Raw genomic sequence first — 13451 nt, 5'->3', positions numbered from 1 at the left:
TCGTATTCTAAATCCACATTCTTTCTCTCTGCTTCATTTATATTACAATGTCATAATGTTTCCAGGAAGTTGAGGTATCCCTTTCCCCACTGAGTGCTGGGGGTAGTGTCCTTACGATATCTTGAGAAAAAATACATATTTCTTTTTTATGAATGATTTAAAATGCACCTGGGATATAAAAGTACATGCCAAGCTAGAAATTATAATATTTTTTAAACACATAAGTATTTTCATTTAAATCAAGACATTTATGTGCACCTACTATGCACCATAAACCATGTCAGATACTGCCAGGCACACATAATAACATGATTTAATTCTGGTTTCAAAGGAGTTTTTAATGTAATAGAAGTCAATAATGCTGTGAAACAACTCAAAATTTTAGCTCACACATCTGTGGCTTCATCTGGGCATTGGTTGCCCCCCGCAGGGCTTGGTTGAGCTTGACTCTCAGCAGCAGGTTGGGGCCAATTCTGTCTGCTCCACTGGTTTCTCCTCATCCTAAGATCAGTGGACTAGCCAGGCATGCCCAACCACATCAACGGCTTTGGGCACATCACTTTCCCTGCAATTCACTGGCCAAAGCAAGTCATGTAGCTAAGCCCAACATCACTAAACTAGAGATACTCTGCCTGAGAGGAACTATAAAATCTCATGACGAAGGATGTGGGATATAGGATGGATGAAAAATTGAGAAAATTAATACAATGCAAGCACATTAGGGGAAGATAAATTCACAGATACCTATATACTGAGGACTCAAAGGGAAAGGAATTGATTATGTCCCAAAGACACCAGGAAAGTGTTCTTAGAGGGGAAGCCATTTGTGCTTCATCTCAAAGGGTGTTTGGATTTCAAGGGGCAGGCAACGAGGTAGAGAAGACAATAATTCAAAGATGCTCCCTGAACAAAGTTGTGGACATGTGAAGGACATTTTCAGTGTTAGGTTATAAAGCAGTAAACTAAAAGAAGAAAATTATTGCAGTACAACAAGTATATGCATATGAAAACTGCAAATAGACACTCAGTGGAGATGTGTCAGAATTTTGTGTGTTGTATATTATTACTGGAAGTTATTTGAAAAAAATGAGTGTTTGAAAAGTCCTAAGGTATGAAATGTGGAAAGACACACAACAAGAGTTTTTAAGTCTTTAGAACTATAATTGGAGCCAGAAATGACTTTGAAATCATCTAGCCCAACTCACTATTTCAGATGAAGAAATTTCTATTTTGGAGAAAAAAACTACTCTCTCTCTCTCTCTCTCTCTCTCTCTCTCTCTATCCCTATCTCTATCTCAGTCTTTTAAAGGTAGGCTCTACGTGAGTGTGTGTGTGTGTGTGTGTGTGTGTGTGTGTGCATGCGCTCGCGTGCATGTGCAAAATATATAAAATATATAAACACAATTAGAGAAAATAAATGTCTTCCTAGATGAATATATCCATTATAATGCAAAAATATATAATATAGATATATTTTTAGAAAATAAGTTCTTTCTCTTACATCTATATTGAGATAGGGGGATATGGAGTGAGCAGACTCCTTATAGTAGTATTCTGAAGAACATAACTCCTCATAAACTTAACACCACTGTGTCCTCCTCATCAAGTGATCTGTTTGGTTCCAAGGAACAAATTTAACTCACATTATTTAAATGCAAAGGGAAGGGGTTATTAATAAGAAGAAAAAATAAATATGGCCATGTATACTCAAGGCTTAGAAGTACCAATCTGAAATCTAACAAAGGAAAGGGGTGCTCCCCAGACCTGGGCCCCTTCCTTTGGGGTTCAGTTATCAAAATATGGGGGGGAAGATGCTAGGGGGTAGGTGAGGGAAAAGATAGCAAACTTTTTCTATACCCACTGGCCCAACTTCCTTTCTGAAACTCATGCTCCTCATTTGTAAATGAAGCATATTTTCTGCCTAACCAAAATATAATTAGGAAACTAAATCAATTTGTGTTCATAACATATGAAGTGTCCCTCCAGAATAGAAATAATGAAACTTTGAAGTTGTGCCCTTTAGATACTCACCATTAATTGTAGATCAGAGGTCAGCCAACTATGGCCCTCAGGCCAAACCTAGCCGGTTTGTTCTTAAAAAAACAAAGTTTATTGCCGCTCCCATGCCTATTTATTTACATATTGTTTATAGCAGCTTTTTGCACAACACTGAGGTTGAGTAATTGCCACAGAGACGGGGTCCATATGGCCTGCAGTGCCTCCAATATTTCAGACCTGGCCCCTTAGGGAAAAGTTTGCCCATCTCTGGTGCAGAAGATGAGCTCCTCTCTGAAACTAAAACTTGCATGAGCTTCTGCTTCCGGTGATGGATTCAGCAGGGTCTGCCCTGGGTGGGGAGCCATGGAATGAGAAGGTCACCCCGCAATTGCCTCCTTCTGGGGCTCCGCTGGGGCCATCACTAACCCTTTGCTCTCTGTCCTTTGCCAGACTCCGACCTGAGCATGCGCACCCTGAGCACGCCCAGCCCAGCCCTGATATGTCCACCGAACCTGCCGGGATTTCAGAATGGAAGGGGCTCATCCACCTCCTCGTCCTCCATCACGGGGGAGACGGTGGCCATGGTCCACGACCCGCCCCCCCCCCGCCTCACCCACCCGCTCATCCGGCTGGCCTCCAGGCCTCAGAAGGAGCAGGCCAGCATCGAGCGGCTCCCGGACCACTCCATGGTCCACATCTTCTCCTTCCTGCCCACCAACCAGCTGTGCCGCTGCGCCCGCGTGTGCCGCCGCTGGTACAACCTGGCCTGGGACCCGCGGCTCTGGAGGACTATCCGCCTGACGGGCGAGACCATCAACGTGGACCGCGCCCTCAAGGTGCTGACCCGCCGGCTGTGCCAGGACACACCCAACGTCTGTCTCATGCTGGAAACCGTGACTGTCAGTGGCTGCCGGCGGCTCACGGACAGAGGGCTCTACACCATCGCCCAGTGCTGCCCGGAGCTCAGGCGCCTGGAAGTCTCAGGCTGTTACAACATCTCCAACGAGGCCGTGTTTGACGTGGTGTCCCTCTGCCCGAACCTGGAGCACCTGGATGTGTCAGGTAAAGGGCAGCTGACCTGCCACCTTGGGAGGGGCCACTTCTTGATAACCATTAAAGATGGAGAGTAGGTGGGAAGGAGCTGACTTCCAGAGAAACTGTCTTTATGTAATCACTAGAGACCCGGTGCACGAAAATCAGGTCGTTCCCTAGGTCTGGCCTGCAATCAGGGCCATCTTCCCCAGCTGCCCGCAGCCATCCCTGGCCCACCGCCCCACCACCACCACCAAGCGGTCGTTCTGGTCATTCCACTGTTAGGGTCCATTTGCATATTACCCTTTTATTATATAGGATAGAGGCCTAGTGCATGGGTGGGGGCCAGCCAGCCTGCCCTGAACGATCAAGGTGGGGTGGGGGGCCCTGCTGAGGGGCGGGGCCGGCCAGGGTGAGGGACCACAGTCATTCTGGTCTCTGGTCATACTGGTCATTCCACCATTTCGGTTGCTGGGCTGTTATTATATAGGATGGTGCTGGAGGCCAGGGGTATCTCTTCCATCAATAATGTCATCTTCTTAGAAGAACTAGAGGCATCTTTGGTCTAGCTCTTCCAAGTTAGCATGACTTTTCAATGTCTGTTCTCCCCATAACTCCCAGTTATTTCAGAGCAACCATAGATCATGGGAACCAAGTGTCCAATCACAGGCACAGGTCCTTACGTCCCTGGGTTAGTGTGCTATAGAGCCTTAGAGCTGTGCTGTGGGCCGTGCTCACGATTGCCATTTTGCAGACATTGGAGAAAACCCTCCTTATATTTCACCCCAAGTCTCCTCACCTGTGGGTTGATTTTGTATCTTTCTTAAGCAAAATCCTCAAATACATAAGGCAGAAGTAAGGCCGATTGAGTGGAGCCTTTAGTTCTTTTAAAAAGTGAGGGAAATCCCAGCATGGCTGCTTTGCTCAAAAACCTCTTTCAGGCAGGAAGAATCAAAACCCAGACTCACCCTGTGGCGCCAGATGTGGATCCGGCCAGACTAACAGCCTCTCTTTATCTCATCTGTTGCCCAGTGAAAAGATGAACATTCGAGAAGCTAACGCGTGTAAGATGCATCAGGGAGTTAAAGAAATGAACAGCAGGAGCCACAACCTCAGGGATAGTTGGGGAGGGGTCAAGAAGTAAAAACCACTGGGACCAGCAAATAAACAGAATTTGGGATTTACAAGCATCTGAGGTAAATGATACCCTGAAAAAAACACACACAAAAAAAAAAAATCCCTGAGGTAAAAGCCAGTTCTCTCCGTTTGCTCTCCCTTTCAAAAGCCGACATCTGAAAATATTTCAGATGACAGTCAGTTATTTTTTGCAGATTCTTTCCCTTGCTGGCAAGCGACTGTTTGCTCCCCGCTTCAGCTGGCGTCGGTACAAAACCATAGTAACCGTATGTTCAGTCCTGAGCAGCCATCGGCATAATGAAGCAGGAAACCGAGAGGTTTTCTTACATTTTTTCCTCCAAGGAATTCTGGAAAGAGAAAGCATTGTGATGTGGTGGAAACTAATTTCAAGACCTTGTGATTTGGGACAATTCGTAGCTTCCTCTAGATGTCTTTCCTCTTCAGTTTAAAAAAAAAAAAAAAAGACAAGGGATTGGACTCTAACATTCTGAGATTCTGGGCATTGTGGGTCTCTTTTATAAACACCTCATTTTCTTTTCCTTCCTCCAATTAAAAAATGATTTCTTTTTGGAATCCCCATCTTCATTGAAGGGACTCCCCATACAACTTTGATACAGGCTGCAAGCAATTGTGCCCTCTCTTTTGGAGTCCTGTTGAAATTCAATGCAAAAACTACTTTGGCTAGTCGAGAATGGAAATACCTGGGCTTCTAGCCTGAGTGAGTGGGTCCTGCTTAGCCCCTTTGACTAACTGGTATGTAAGTCGTAATGCCCTTCCTCTCTAGTAATCTGACTTTTTAGAAGTCCATATATATTTGTATAGGGCCTCATATGTCTCCTAAAGCCCTCCTGTGATATGTGTACTTCAAGCACGTCAAACTCAGAGGCTAACACGGGCCAAATAAACAAGGTTTACGTTTATGTGGGCCGCAAAAAAACAAAAGCTTCAATAATCATAGAAACGTAGGTTTACTTTGAAAAGTATAGTATAAAAAAAAAGAGCAAGAGCAATGATAAAATTAATGTTTTCTCCCTGACACTTGGTATCTCTTCTCTGCTACTATCTTTCCTACTTCGGGGGAAATCTTGTTCGCAGTGATTACTTTCAAAACTGACCCAAGGTGAATATCAGTAATTCTGGGTCTGTCAGGAGACTTATTAACTTTTACATTTGTAAATAACTGCTCACACCGTTATATTGGCTGGGCTGCAAAAATATTCGTTGTGGGCCACATGCGGCCTGCAGGCCACAAGTTTGACATGCTTGGTGTACATAGAGTCCATAACAAGGGAAATCTGTAACTCACCAAAATATAGAATTTCAGATATTAGTGGGGGGCAGGGGGGAGCTTTTCAGGTAGATGGACTTGAAAGATCCAACAAGCCATAAGGATGAATTTGTTATCACAGAGGTGCCCTCCATTTCTGAGAGAATCTGGGAATTGCTATAGTGATACCAGGGGCAGCCGGAGGACTGCCAGAGGTGATCTCATCTATGTCTTGTTCTCCTTGGTTCTTACAGCTGGCCTCTGACAGTGGCCACCTTCTCAGAGGCAATAAGCTTGACTGTGGAAGACTCATTGCTGGTCTAAATCTTAATTCCCCTGAGGACCTGAGAGACTTCCTCTCCCATCCCCAGCAATCAAAAATGCCCACCTTGAAAGTTATCTTTTCAAGTCATTGAAAATAACCATAACCAGCTGTAATGTTTTCTTAATTATCACATATCACCTTTTATAAATGTTTAGTCAGGGTTCTCCAGAGAAACAGAACCAACAGTGGATCAGGAGTCGAGAAACTTTGCCCTAGTCTGGCTGTACAAATACACTCTCACTGAGCCTGAGATGTCCCCACTTTTAAAAACGAAGGTTATATAGGATGATTTCTAAGGTTCTTGCTATGTCTGTAATGTATGACTGCATGAAATAGCCATTGATATCACCTATGGAGCGAAGGACCAGTTTCTTTTCAACTCAGCTTCACATATCTGTAAACATTAAGGCTAACATTAAAATTAAGAAAGTATTGATCTAAAGTAATATAAGCATATCACAATAGTTTATTTACCAAAACTGAGCTAAACTGGCATTTCATTAAATTTGAAACTAACTTTCAAAAACAATGCCTAAATTACCTTGAACCAAATACAGTATCTTTCCTGGATTTTGCTAGATATTTTAAACATAATATGGAACAAAGTTTGTCATGTTCTCTTGAAAAACAAAGTACCTTCCCAGGCATCAGAGGTGGGCAGCCACTACAGTGGATACATAAATTCAGTATAAGCAGGATTACAGTCCACCTAGAAAAAGAAACTCAAAACAAAGGAAGATTTCAAAGCCAAAGTTCAGGGGTACCACCCACGGAGCCCACTGGAGCAGCATGGCCGCCGCTGACAAGTCGCATCTTTGTTCTCCAGTGCTGCATTGTATGTTTTACTCCTTCCTGAGATTCTTTGACTTGGTAGCACGTGGCTTTTGAGCCATGCTGTTCCCAGGACCTGAATTCTACACGCATTTCCTGGGCAGCCTGCCAAAAAGTGGGAGGAAAGTCCCCGCTAGTACTCTTGTGCAGTGCTTGGAAGCCTTGGGTATAAGTGAGAAACACAGAGGTGCCCGAGGTGAGGCACCTGGCTTAAGACATGCCAGAGGGATTCGGGTAGAGCAGAGAGAAAGTGAGCAGTCTATGTAGTATAATAAACTCTATCTACATATGCATTTATTTATATAATATAGAGACTATGCATACCAATTATTTATACTTACACACTAAAAATACACTGTGCACATTTACATGGTAATGTATAGTGAGCTTAATTACACAATGAAATAAGTGTTTCATATATTATGTAAGTATATGATAATTATATGATATATAGTGTAAAGATGAATATAATAATACACATGCATGTTCTTGGGAAAGGGGTTAGAAACAGTGCTTAGAGAGGCATCTAAAGATATCTTCCTGAACTTAAATTTCCATATCTGTAAAATGGACTGTTTTAAAAATCAGGTAAGAAATGGTTTATAAAAACACTTTGTAAACTTCATAATTCAATGCAAATGAAAGGCATTATAATAAAATATAGGCAACTGTTTTACAATGTGAATATACATCAGCCAGGGTTGAAGTTTTGAGGACACTTAAATGTTAGAAATTGGATTCTTCTACCTGATCTTCCTATAGAAGACTCTATTCACTCTATAGGTCATTCATTCATTCATTCATTCACTCTACAGATACTTAGTGAGCACCAGTGTGCTCCAGGTGTGAGGGAAACAGCAATGAAGAGCCCAGAGTCCCTTTTCTCAGGAGCTGACATTCCAGAGTGGGGAAAGCAAACACTTAGATAATCTCACAAAGTGACACAGACAGAGCACTGCGAATGAGTGGGAGACGGGCAGGGGATACTGGCTCACACAGGGTAATTAGGGAAGAACTGTCCAGTAAACTGACATGTGCTGAGAGACCTAAGGAAGTGGTATGGGCCCATGGAGATCTGGGGGAGCCCAGTCCAATGCACGGACCTGAGGCAGGAGGGAATGTGACAGGTCTGCAAGGAGGCCAGTGGGGTCGAAGGAGTAAGAGCCATGCTCAGAGTGCACTGGGCGCACGTCCTTGAGGCCCTTACGACGTATATTTTACTCTGGGCTCTGGGTGCCATTCAGAGGCTTTGAGCGGAGTGACATGATTGCAGTTCTGTTTTCTATAATCTTTCTGGCAGCTGTGAAGTGACTAGAAGGTCGGGGGTGAGGCAGGGCAGGGAGACTGTTTGAGAGGCTAGAACAATAATCCAGATGACATGATTATTCTTCCTTCACCTAAGAGGATTGAACTGAATCCCCAGATGGTCACCTGGTTGGACTAATAACTACATGTATTTCCCATAGAGTTTTCAGAGTATGTCCCTATCCATTATCTGGCTGCATCCTCATTATCTCCCTATATTGGAGGCACACCAGCTGTTCATTCCTGTATTGTAAAGAGAGTCTTGAGATAGAAAAGTTAGGCCTCTTGCCTGAAGCCATAAGAAACAGACTTGAACCATGTGTGACTTCCAGTCAGAGCTTTTTTAGCCAAACCGAGGTCTGGGCCAAGCCTTCTCTCACATATCACACTTCTTTGGAGCAGAGAGCTACCAGACCATTACAGGGGAAAAGTAACCAACCTTTACTGAGCTTCCAGGACCAGGCCAGGTATTTACATGGTCTCATTTCTTCTTCACAGCCACCTTTCAGGGAGCGTCAACATCCCCATTTTAAGACGAAGGAAATACTCAAAAAGCTTGATTTGCCCAATGTCTGCCAACTAGAGATGGATCTGGAATTGGAACCATGGTCTTTCTGATTCTAAAGCCTGGGAACCCCCTTAAACTCAAATAACCAAAATAGTTTTTTTAAAAAATCAATGAATAGGGAGAATCCATCCTTGCTTTCCTTCTCTGTAGGGGCCCCGTAGGGAAGGGGATCTGCTGGGGAGGGCAGGAATCTGTGACGTCCCCACCCAGGGCAGGCCCTCTTCTCCTCTCCCCCACCCCCCCATTCCCCACGGTTGCTCTGAGCATGTGTTCTGTCTCTCTGTGTAGGGTGCTCCAAAGTGACCTGCATCAGCTTGACCCGGGAGGCCTCCATTAAACTGTCCCCCTTGCATGGCAAACAGATTTCCATCCGCTACCTGGACATGACGGACTGCTTCGTGCTGGAGGACGAGGGCCTGCACACCATCGCGGCGCACTGCACGCAGCTGACCCACCTGTACCTGCGCCGCTGCGTCCGCCTCACCGACGAGGGCCTGCGCTACCTGATGATCTACTGCCCCTCCATCAAGGAGCTGAGCGTCAGCGACTGCCGCTTCGTCAGCGACTTCGGCCTGCGGGAGATCGCCAAGCTGGAGTCGCGCCTGCGGTACCTCAGCATCGCGCACTGCGGCCGGGTCACCGACGTGGGCATCCGCTACGTGGCCAAGTACTGCAGCAAGCTGCGCTACCTCAACGCGCGGGGCTGCGAGGGCATCACGGACCACGGCGTGGAGTACCTCGCCAAGAACTGCGCCAAGCTCAAGTCCCTGGACATCGGCAAGTGCCCTCTGGTCTCGGACACGGGCCTGGAGTGCCTGGCCCTGAACTGCTTCAACCTCAAGCGGCTCAGCCTCAAGTCCTGCGAGAGCATCACGGGCCAGGGGCTGCAGATCGTGGCGGCCAACTGCTTCGACCTCCAGCTGCTCAACGTCCAGGACTGCGAGGTGTCGGTGGAGGCGCTGCGCTTCGTGAAACGCCACTGCAAGCGCTGCGTCATCGAGCACACCAACCCTGCCTTCTTCTGAAGGGACAGCTTCCGGCCGCCCCTACAGCCATGAACAAAAGGAACTGTGTGTTTTTAAAGCAGCCTATGTAAGCACCGACACCCACTCCTAACAGCTCTTTCTTCCAGGAAGGTTCTTAGGCATCTGGCTTTTGTTTTCTTCTACCGTCTCGGGGGCAACCGAGGTCGTGGAAAGGAAGGGGGTGGGGTGGGCGGGACAAAGGTCTATTGCAGTAAACGGTTTTGTTGGTCAGGTCAGGTAGTTTGCAGCGAGTTTCTGTGCTCACGAAAGACGTACCTCAGAAAGCTGATTCAGTGGCTTTGGAAACATCCCCTTCTGCCTCTGTCTCCTCCTGATCACATTTCCAGGGGCCTACACCCCCATCCCTCATTTCCTCACTTCTCCATAACACCTTATCAGAATAATAATGCTCTCCTCACCCCCACCCCCTTAAACGGCTTGATTGGCCTAAGCCACACTCTTCAATCCCACACCCAAGCAAATTCTTGTTAAATCCATGCCACAGCGCCTGGTGTATGCAAAGTACTTGCAAAGCTGTTTAGAGAATCTCTTGCATCAAACAGCATGGTGCAGGAGGCGAGACCTGTATTTGCCCGCAGCTCTGCTGCCAGTGAGTTCTGTGATCTCGGGCAAAGCATTTGACCGCTCTGGGCTTCAGCTGCCAGCACTAAACGAGAGGCCATCCAGCTCCAGGATTGGCTTCATGCCCAGTTTAGGACTGAGGGAACCGAGATGTCAATGAACAGAAGTACTTTGGCCTAGAGCACAAGAGGCATCTACTACCTCTACCAAGAGTGTAAGTTCTAAGGAGGCTTTCGGGAGATTCAGAAGTGCCAACACCAGTGCCCTCTGTGCCCTCACTCCATTCTGAGTATTACCCCATCCCTGTTTCTTTGGATGGCTGAGTCTCCTCGGCATCTTCTCCCGCCCTGCTAGATCAGCCCAATTCCTACCACCAAGAAATTCCTCACCACAGCAATGCCCTCATCCCCCAGTCAAGTTGATCTTTCAAACGGAGAGTTTTCAAATGGAGGAAAGACCCTCACCGTTTTCCACTAACAAGCAAGGCCCCAAAGAGCACATGTCCTGCAGTGCACATGTGGCCTGCATCAGGCACATCTGCCCTGCAGCTGGCAGGAACAGACACCTCGGTTCGTTGTCATGCAGATCACATTTCTCCTTTTCTCATCTATTTATTTCTTTGTGCGTCCAGACTTCATCACATGAAGCCTGCTGGGGTTAAGTCATAGTGTTTCGTTGTGCAGATTGCCACCTCTTGTGCCTTCCCCTGTGGCTGTCTGCATGTTCTTTGTCGAAGAATGCAGGGCAGACTTCCAGGTGTTCAGATACTGTTCACTCGAAAATGCCAGACAGATTAAGAGGGGACACATTGATAAGGCTTTTGGCGCTGGCTCACCAGCCAGGCCCTTGGAATAGAACATTAAAATAACTGCCAAGTATAAATTTTAAATGGTCCTATTTGGATAGAAATCCATTTGCTAGCCTCGTTCATGTGAACTCGGGATGCCAGAAGAAATTCCATTGCTTATTTTCATGTAATTGAGTTGCCTTTTGTTAATAAACACATGACCTTTCCCAAATTGTTCTCTGGCCTTGCCCCTCCTCCATCACTGTTCAAACCATTCATCCTTTCTTTCTGAAAGTGTCCACCATCCAAACCCAGAATCTCTGCATCTCCAAAGCAAGCATGTGCAATTTGTCTCAGACTGAGCTTACGCACCACTCGACAACTGCACTCCCACTGTAGGCTCCCTGCTTTCCTTTGTCTTATGTTGGGAAAGAGATAGAGTGAGGTGGTGTCTTCTCTCCAGACAACATCCTCAACAACTAAGATATGCAATCAAGGCCACGAGGGGGAATGAATTGTTTGACTGGGGATAGTATCTAATGATAGCCATAGAGCTTAGCACCATAAAAGGGGTTGAAGATGGCATTCCCCTGCTCTGTGACTTGTGACCTTGTCTAACGTTTCAGAATTTGAGTCACAAAAAATTTGTTTCTAACCCATGGCACTGGGGTCTTCCACGTGAGCTGTTTTCATACTCCCAGAATGAGACGGGAGATCCAAATGGTTCCCAGAACCAGAGAAGGGGAGTCACAATACAAATATTTTTATCACCGCCACCTAACCACATCATCAAAACTGTCTTCCAAACATGAGACAAAACCAACTTCCATACTGACTGCCCAACACTTACTGTCTTTCCCAGTTTCTCCCTTTTTCTCAACCTTCTTTTCCATTCTGCTTCCCCTTAGGGTGTGAATCCATGACAAAGGTTACTGGGGAAATAGCTCAGCAGATTTTTAGAGACCAAACAAAAGGCCTCATAGGAAATTTATCTGTTTTAAAACTGCTTCCTTCCTGCCTCTGCTAAATTGAATGCTCATTGTTGTTGTTGTTGTTGTTTTAATTCTAATGTTCAAATCACTGCGTGCTGTATGAATCTAGAAAGCCTTAATTTACTACCACCGAGAAATAAAGCAATATGTTGGTAATTGGGTCAAGCCTCATTTACTATCCTGGCTAGAGGAGCATGATGTCTAGATGGGACACTCAAAAGTGAGCAAGAAACTTGCCTTATGTTGAAGTGAAGAGCAAGCCAGGTCACTGCAGCTGTTGTCCCTGTAAAGTTGCATCCGCGGTTCTGTCATTTCCCTTGGCTCAGTGACTTTGGCTGAAAATTAGCAAGTAAGTGAAAAGTCTTTACCTTCCCAGTTTAATTCAGATCTTCATTCCTTAACCCACACTTGCAGCCAGATGTATTTTGGAATTCATAATATTTTAGGAAGTTTTCTGGCATATTTTGTAACAGCCCTGGCAGACTCTGGCACAGCACCCTTATTCGAACATGCTAATATTTCTGCATAAGATTATTGCAAACTCTAAATAGCTTGCATCCCTTCAGGTCAGGTTCTGTCACCAAATTAATTTGTGCCAAAAATAATGGGGGGAAAAAAACTTCTATTTTTTCAGATCTTTCTAGATTTCAGAAGTATGGATAAGTAACTGTGCACCTAAATGTTATTCTCCTGGCACCAGTCACAAACATTGAAAACATCTTCAAAATTATGTTGACCATTAGTTGTTATAAGTTAAAAAAATTCTTTAAAGTCTTAGAGCATTAACACCTGGAAGGATAATATGGCAACTTGATCTAAAAGGGAAAAATATCAATCAGTTGGAAAAAGAGAAATGCCAAACCTCTACTCACCCAAACCCTTAGATCTGAGAGATCAATATGGCAGAAAGCAAGTACTGAGAGATGAAAGGCGAATTTCATCGTTAGCAAGTAGAAAGGTTTTAAGAGATATCAATTTTAAATCTACTTATTCTCAACCTTCTTATCACTCTATGTCAGCTGCTTAATGACTCCCATTTAAACCAATAGGACTGTTAACATTCAGAGCATTAACTTGAAGTAGCCCTTAATCTTATCAAGCAATCTTATTAAGGTCCCAGAATAAAGTCAGCAGTAAATTAAATGCATTTGTCCTTTACATTTACAATTGTCCAGAATTAGAAAATGTTTTCAAGAAGTTTGGTATCCAGGAGCATGCTTGAGTATTTTAAGGGGAAAACTAAAACATTGCTTTGACTGTGTCTAACTTTTCAAAGAGAAGTCACCAAAAGTGGTGCATTTGTTCAACAGCTGGCAATTATGGTTAGTTCAGAGACAAGTTAATTTTGTGAAATGCTGAATAGACAGTGGAAGAGGGAGAGAGAATATTTAAAGACTGGGTAAATATTGCAGTGAAAACATTCATGCAGAAAATCTGTGAAACAAATTGGTTTTCCAGGTGCTGCTAGCCAAATGGTTTCTTTTTGATTCGTACACTAGTGGTCCCTACTGCTCCAGGAAGGAGAGGGACAGTGGATGCTGATGGCTGTCACTGAGACTTGCCTGAACAAAAAGCAGTGCAGGAGGGTTTCATTAAGATGAC

General features: G+C 45.0%; 1 protein-coding gene across 2 annotated transcripts in view; it reads left to right on the top strand.

Moving 5' to 3' along the window:
- FBXL7 (F-box and leucine-rich repeat protein 7) overlaps positions 1-12005 on the top strand; it is a 326294-nt gene extending 314289 nt beyond the window's left edge. Inside the window, exons 3-4 of one of the 2 annotated variants that reach the window (XM_006769451.2) lie at positions 2449-3060; positions 8826-12005. In XM_006769451.2, coding sequence (XP_006769514.1) covers positions 2449-3060; positions 8826-9559 — 1346 coding nt within the window. In that variant the 3' untranslated portion in view covers positions 9560-12005. Of the gene's footprint in view, positions 1-2448; positions 3061-8751 lie in introns of both variants that reach the window. The other variant, XM_006769450.2, reaches the window with a different exon arrangement.
- Positions 12006-13451: the final 1446 nt, after the last annotated feature.

The sequence above is a fragment of the Myotis davidii genome, unplaced genomic scaffold (assembly GCF_000327345.1).
Source record: "Myotis davidii unplaced genomic scaffold, ASM32734v1 scaffold143, whole genome shotgun sequence".
Classification (NCBI taxonomy): domain Eukaryota; kingdom Metazoa; phylum Chordata; class Mammalia; order Chiroptera; family Vespertilionidae; genus Myotis; species Myotis davidii.
Note: the sequence above shows the minus strand (reverse complement) of the source record. Positions and strands in the feature narration are given on the sequence as shown.